General features: G+C 38.0%; 1 protein-coding gene across 1 annotated transcript in view; it reads left to right on the top strand.

Moving 5' to 3' along the window:
- Positions 1–1,023: 1,023 nt before the first annotated feature.
- The window catches only part of ADH4 (alcohol dehydrogenase 4 (class II), pi polypeptide), a gene marked incomplete at its 5' end in the record, with an annotated part of 29,449 nt that continues 23,128 nt past the window's right edge, over positions 1,024–7,344 (top strand). Inside the window, 3 exons of the mRNA XM_055587562.1 lie at positions 1,024–1,131; positions 2,087–2,228; positions 4,067–4,154. Coding sequence (XP_055443537.1) covers positions 1,024–1,131; positions 2,087–2,228; positions 4,067–4,154 — 338 coding nt within the window. The remainder of the gene's footprint in view (positions 1,132–2,086; positions 2,229–4,066; positions 4,155–7,344) is intronic.

Here is a 7,344-nt window from a genome sequence, read left to right as displayed (position 1 = left end):
TTACATACAATTTTGTCCCAAGTGAAAAAGCTCAAAGGATCTACCTCAAAATCATAAAGTAGAAGACAAAATTACAGATGGGTTTTGTTTCTTTTTTTCTTATTTGCATTTCTATGTTTCATTTATAATAAGACTAATGATATTTAAAATACAGTTCAAATTGCATAACAAGTATCAAAAATACATGTTCATGTGAACAAAGACTAGGAATATCATACCAAGAGTAAACATAGTAGCATTAGAATGAAGTATAGGTTTATTTCTTTCTACTTTCCTTCAATATTACTTATATTTAAAATTAAAAATAAAATTTTAAGGGGCTAAAATTATAGATTATAGAATCTTTAATGCTTAATTTCTTTTCATATATTTTTATCCAGGTTTCAAAGGGACAAAATCTTTAATGTACATTCCACTGATGAATTTAATAATTATGTAAGCCTCATCTCTTAAACTTTTTTGTGCATATAAATCACATGGGGATCTTGTTCAAAAGCAGGTTTTGATTCAGTGGATTTTGGACAGGGCTTATAGCTCTAGCAAATTTCCAGGTGATGTTAATAACTGCTAGTGTCAAGGAGGTTCACATTTTGAGTAGCAAAGTTGTAAAACACATTCGCTCTAGCAATAAGGATTCAGGTGATGCAGAGCTGATAAATCAATCGCTCAATCATAAAATACATATTGGTCATCTACTCTCTCCAAATCCTATAAATTTATCCTCTCTGTTCTGGAGAGGGAAAAAAATCAAGGCCTTACATTAAGGTAAATTTTAAAACACCTATTCTTTTCAAAAATTAAAAGTGCAATGACTATAATGTAGACTTTGACTTCCTATTGTCAATTAAGGTCCCTTGTCTTTACAATAACTATGTATAACATCCAGCCACAAACCCCAAAACTCTCTTTCATAAAATAATGGTATCAACATGTTCTTTCACTTTTTTCCACGATATTTTTCTTTCTCTCTTTCTTCCTCCCTTCTGTTCTTTCCCCCTCACACTTTCCTCCTTTCTCCCTCTTTCTCAGATTATTAAATGCAAAGCAGCTATCGCCTGGGAAGCAAACAAGCCCCTCAGCATTGAAGAGGTTGAGGTAGCTCCCCCCAAGGATCATGAAGTTCGAATCCAGGTGAGTATGGAGTTTCCCAGGGCAGGATAAACAAGACAACAAATTCTGACTTGGCTTTGGTCAGGTCAGACCTATGTGGTTTGATTGAGTGTCTCAGGAGTTTCCCACTGTGGGGAATTACGTTTTTAGGTTCACATCAAAAACAGGTATTTATTCCCAGGAGGGATGAATTATAAGAATCAGACACAGGAATTTACATTAGATTAGAATTAGGTAGGTTTTCTTTTTTTTTTTCCAGTTGCCAGTTATTGACAGATGTTTTAAAAGGAATATTGAGAGTTTGGTTCAAAATAAGAAAAGATCTGAAGTGCTAAGGGTCTTGGGTGCTCACAGGAGGGAACAGAAGCAAGAAAGCAGGGAGAAAAGACGGTACTGAGCAGAGAGGCATCATAGGTGACAAGGTGGGTCAATTTCTCTATTTTCCCTACAGTTGACCTGGCTTATATTTTTCCTCAGGATCACCCAGTAAGAGATTTTGCCTGAGACTTAATGAGATATCCTCATGAACAGAATCTTGAAGAATAATGCAGGGATACTTTCTAATTAATTAAGATAATCCTTTATTTGATACAGCTCTTTTAACTATAAAAGTTTATTACCTCAATTGTATTTCATTTAGTTTCAATAAAATCTGAACAAGCCCTGGAAGCCTGTGTTCCCTGCACTCCCTCTAATAGACTTTTATTACCTTTGATTTCTCCCCTCCTAGAGACAGTGACTGCCAATTCTCTGTGATTTTTCAGGGACAGTGAAAGGAAGAAAACAAAGATGCATTAAGAGGAAAGAATATATCCTAATATATTTTTAATTGTTCTTTTTATTTTTCAAAATGCAGTTCTTTTATTGACCTCAATGAGTGTTGTTAAGTTTCAAGGTGTCATTGGCCTAAAATTATCCTAACAACTCTATTGATATAATTACAGAAACACGACTCAAGTCTATGATTGCTTTGCAGATAATTGCCACTGCCCTGTGCCATTCTGATGCCCATATTCTCCATCCTCAATTTGAGGGGGCGTTTTTCCCAGTGATTCTTGGCCATGAGGCTGCAGGAATTGTGGAAAGTATTGGGCCAGGAGTGACCAACTTCAAACCAGGTATTTTAATTTCTGATTCCAACTAAATGGAAACGTCAGGGTATTTCAGGGATAATTTCTGCTACAGTCTTGCCTTTGCATGCTGTAATTGATCTCTACTTACATAAGGGGACCATCTTTTCCAAAGTGAAACTAAGACACACAATCTATCACAATCTAGCAATGAGGCAGAATATCTGCAGTCAGAACTGTCTAATGAAATCTGGAAAACACAGTCAGTTTATTTACATCCAGCACTGAGAAGTTGTCCTACGAAGCAAAGCTACAAAGTGAGCTTACACTGAAGCCTCCATGGGGGCACAGATGACAATTTACAGCAACCTCCTCTAAACAAAACAGAACTATTTTAATATATAAAGAATGAAGACCCTTAGGTGGCTTAAGTGGGAAATATTATGCATATGTCAATGTTAGCTGAAATGTTTTCTTGGGAACTTGTAAGATAAATATATATAAAGCATGCCAATAGCCGAAATTATTTACTTTACATGTTGTAACAGATCCACCAAATACTGGAATATGAGCTATGCAATTGTCACTTATCTAGGATGAACCATATCCTTCTTTCTTCCTTTAATGAAGATGTTCCAAATTGAGAGGTATATTAGTATCTTTCTGTTGGGTAGTTAGAATAGGAAACAGGAGTCCAGAATGGCGGTGGCTAAAAGACAAGGAAGGGACAAGCCTGCGAAAATAGAACAAAGGAAGGTCCGAGGACCACAGTGAGGACCTCAGGTAGAACAAACAGCACCCCTGGCTAGCCCAACTTACACAGGGCAGGCCTAGGGGAGAGGAAAAGACATAAAAAGAGGAGCCAAAGGGCCGGGGGTCTCTCTCTCTCCTGCACGCTGGGGCACTCTTCTCTTCGCATCTTTGGGTCGGCATGCCCTCACGCCTTGAGGATGGATTTTCCTGCTATTTTCTAAATAAAATAGAGCTGTAATGCAGAGCTGTAACGCTAATTTGTCTAAGAGCTATAACACGGTCTGTCCAAGACCCGAGAACTGTGACAAGCCGAGGGCTTTAATGTCTCATCACATTTCTATTCCAAACAAGATTATAGAAGCAAATTGCTCTTCAAAATTTGGAATCTTCAAAGAAGTCCAGCCAATTACGGCACAGCTCTGCCACTTACTGGCTGTGTAACCTTAGTCAGCTAAGTCACTTTTCTGTGACTCAATTTAGATTTCCATTTTCTAAAATGGGGATAATAATAGTACCCATCTCAAAGAGTTATTCTGAGAATTAAAGAGATAATATATGCAAGCAGTTAGAATGGTGACTGACACATACTAAAGGTTGAACAAATGTTAATTATCATTATTGGACTTTAGTCATCAGAGGTTAGAAGTCTTTGTTAAATTCAAATTGAATAAAAAGTAGAAAAATGTAGAATTTGAGTGATCTATGGTGAAACATGGAGATGATATATAATTTACTCTCCATATCAAGCCTATTGCCCACATCTCCTATAATTAAGGTGTTTACAAATGTAATAAATAATAGGCATGACATAGTAAATAATAGTCATGATGCAGAGTGTTGCAAGGACAACAAAGTGTCAGACTGGATTCTGCACTTGAAGGTATCAATACAGATGTGTTGCTTGACTGTCCAGCAGAGAAAAGAAGAAGAAGGAAAAAAAATAAAAGATAACATATGCAGTACTTGGGAGAATCAGCAATCTTGTAGGTTAACAAAGTATTGTAGCTACCCATACTTCCTACTGAATATAAGATATATACAATAAAGAATAGTGTTTTCCACCAATTCGCCTGGTGAAAACTATTTATAAGTAACATCCGTGCATCATCCAACACTTGGCCTTTTTTTTCTAGGTGACAAAGTAATTCCACTCTACGCACCTCAGTGTGGAAAATGCAAGTTCTGTCTAAGTCCACGCACAAATTTTTGTGGAAAACTCAAGTAAGCTCTATAAGCTATTAGTAAGATAGCTGGTACAAATATTTTGAGCAGTACCATTGGCATACCTAAATGGAGTTGAAAATGTTCATATTCTGTACCCACCAATTCTTGGTGTATATAAGAAGCCATTGCAAAATCACACAAATGGACATGTACTAGTATGATCACTGCCACACTGTAATAACAAGAAATTGAAAATAGGGCAAATGTCTATCAGTAGGAGAACATATTAACAATCACTGTGTAGTAACACAATGGAATTACCACATAAAAGTGAGAATGGCTAAACTTGCTCTAAATGTTTCAACCCAGAATAATCTCACACATATAATGGTAAGGGAAAGAAGCAAGTTTATGACATATATTTAGCCATATACAATAACAATACCATATACTGTATTGTTTATGGTTTATGTGAATATAGTAAAGAAAATGATAAGTGCCAAATTGAAAATAATAGCTACTCAAGGTTGTTGCTGAGCCATGAAAGACTGGGATTATTGGCCTCCAGAGGAGAGGAATTCAGTCTGGGGCCAGTGACAAGGCTTGATCACTCAGAGCTTTTGTGTAATAAAGTTTTATTAAAGTATAAAAGAGAGAAAGCTTCTGTCATAGATATCAGAAGAGGGCAGACAGAGTGCCTCCCCCAACCCCCCGCTAGTCTTTAAGGGGATATTATATAGTTTCTAGCAGGCTGCTAATTAGAGAAAGGAAATGTCTCAAAACTCAGAGTGGTACCAGGCCTCTCAACCACAACATGCATTTTGAGATAACATTGGCACAAGGTGAGTCATCCCAGGCCATAAAACGATTGCTGTGAATCTTGAAGAAAGACAGGTTTCCAGGCAAATATATGGTTTCATTAACATAGATTAGGAGAACAATTGTATGAGTAAAACATATTGGGTTCTGAGTCTTAGGTGGAACCTACGTGAAGACAGACTCTAGGGTAAATACATAGTTCATTAACGTAGCTTAAGAGAAACATTTCCATAAGAAAAATGCATTGGTTTGCTCAAGGTTTGAGAAAAGTTAAGTTCAGGTGGAGCCAGGTGTTGTCATGGCAACACAGAATTTTAAGAGAAAACTTTTAAGTTTGTATAGAGAAGGGAAAAAAAATCTAACACTTGTAGTTGTTTCCTTCTGCCGCTTAAGAGAGAGATTAAAAATGTCTGACTCTTACAGCCCGTTTCCTCTGTTTGGAGACCCCTAGCCTTCCTGCCTTTTACCCTCTCATTCCCGCCTTTTCTTTTAGGAGAATTATGTTGCCTAGGGAAAGGGGAGTCATTCTCATTCCGTAACTGCTTCCAAGCTGGTAAGAGGCATTGTCCCTAAATTGGTGAGGCAACATATTCTCCTAACCTTCATATTGAGGGTCTCTGATCCAGGGGCCCCAAGTAGTAGCTGGAGGAAGCTGCCGCAGTCAACAGGAGTTTGAGCAACCATTTGTAACTTAAAAACCTTCATGCAACTAGAAAGAAATCCAGCTACACAGTTACAGATGCAGGGAGCAAACAGCAAAAACAGAACAATAAGCAAAAAGTCACATTATGTCCATAGTTAAGGTACAAAGTGTTGCACCTGTTGATTTTAGGATTGTTAGATGTCATCAGATTAATGAGGCATCACATATAATTGTTGTCATCGAAGGTAGTCACAGATTTGCAGAAAGTCCTTTTCCTGAAGTGGAAGGACTCCCATCGTGGGAAGCTGTCCACTGATGAAGAGGGGAGCACTCCACAGGCCCAGTAGTTACATCGATTGCGGAATGCAGTGTGGGAGTGAGCCCAGGACAGGAAGGCATTATCTTGAGGATCAAACAGCAGACTCAGGAATTTTGGAGTCAGCAGAAGCAGGCTCACATAGATTATCAGGTTATTGTACTGAATAATTGTACTGTATTGTACTGAATATTGTACTGTACTTTTCAGATTATTGTACTGAAAAGTACAAAGTAAGAGCATAGAAAGTAAAGGCATAAAATGACATCACTTAGTTCTGGTCAGGGTGTTACTTCTTAACTCAAGTGTGGTACACCGACGAATCAATTCCTGGCACTTTGACAGCTGTGGGAGAAGAAAGAATAACCTAGTAAGGGCCTTCCCAGAGAGAGGGATTGGCCCCCAGATCCCAATGCTTTTATCAGGACCTCTGTTCCTGGCTCAAACAGAAGCTTTTTTGACTCAGAGGCTGGGTCAGGAGTTACCTCCCAGAGTTCCTTTAATGACTGTTGAAAAGCTGAGAGCTGAGTTACATAATTAGTTAATTCCAAGGCTTTAGGAAAACTTTTCCATTGAGCATTTTCAGGAATTACTGATCATCCATCCTCAGACTGTAACCATCCTTTCTCAGTAAACTTTGCTCCTCTTTTCTCATATCTTTCTAATTCTTCCTCAGTATATTGTGGTTTTCCTTATCCACAGGACCTGTTCAGATCAAAGGCCTCTGTCGTGAAGGGGTTTCCTTAAGTGCCACCTTTCTGACTTGACAGCCAGCTGATTACCCTTTACTCCTGTCCCTGCTGTGTCCTTTACAATGCATAACAGCTACTTCTTTAGGACAATATATAGCAGTTAAAAGTCTCTCAGTCTCTCTGAAATGTGCTTAATAGGTTCTCCTGTTGCTATTTTAAATTGTCTTTCTTTCCAATTTGCAGCATGAGCATGTAAAGTCAAATAAGCATACTTAGAATCAATGTAGATATTTACTTGCTGCCCTTTGCTTAACTCGAGAGCCAGAACCACAATCTCCACTAGCTGAGCACTCGTTCCCTGGGAGAGATTTTGCTTCTAAAACCTGTTCAGCCATTACCATGGCATAACCTGCTTTATGCTTCCCATCCCGAACAAAAGAACTACCATCTGTAAATATTTCCATGTCAGGATTGTCTAATGGGGTATCCATCAGATCTTCCTGAGCTGCATAAAGTTAGAAACTGGGAACAATCATGATCAGGTGTTTCATTTTCCTTTTCAGGAAGGAAAGTGGCAGGATTTAAGTTTCCACAAACTTTAAGGTTAGTTATTGGTCTTTCTAACAACAATGACTGATATTTAAGAAGCCAACTGTCATCCAAATATTAACCTTAGAGTTTAAGAATACACTCCTATAGGCTGCTGGTGAGGCCTTTGGGGTTGTGTCAAAAATTCCAAGGCCATACCTTTTATTTCAGTGACAAATTAATTTCTGA

The sequence above is a fragment of the Bubalus kerabau genome, chromosome 7, assembly GCF_029407905.1.
Source record: "Bubalus kerabau isolate K-KA32 ecotype Philippines breed swamp buffalo chromosome 7, PCC_UOA_SB_1v2, whole genome shotgun sequence".
In the NCBI taxonomy this organism is placed as follows: Eukaryota; Metazoa; Chordata; class Mammalia; order Artiodactyla; family Bovidae; genus Bubalus; species Bubalus kerabau.
This window is presented reverse-complemented; position numbering and strand designations above follow the sequence as displayed.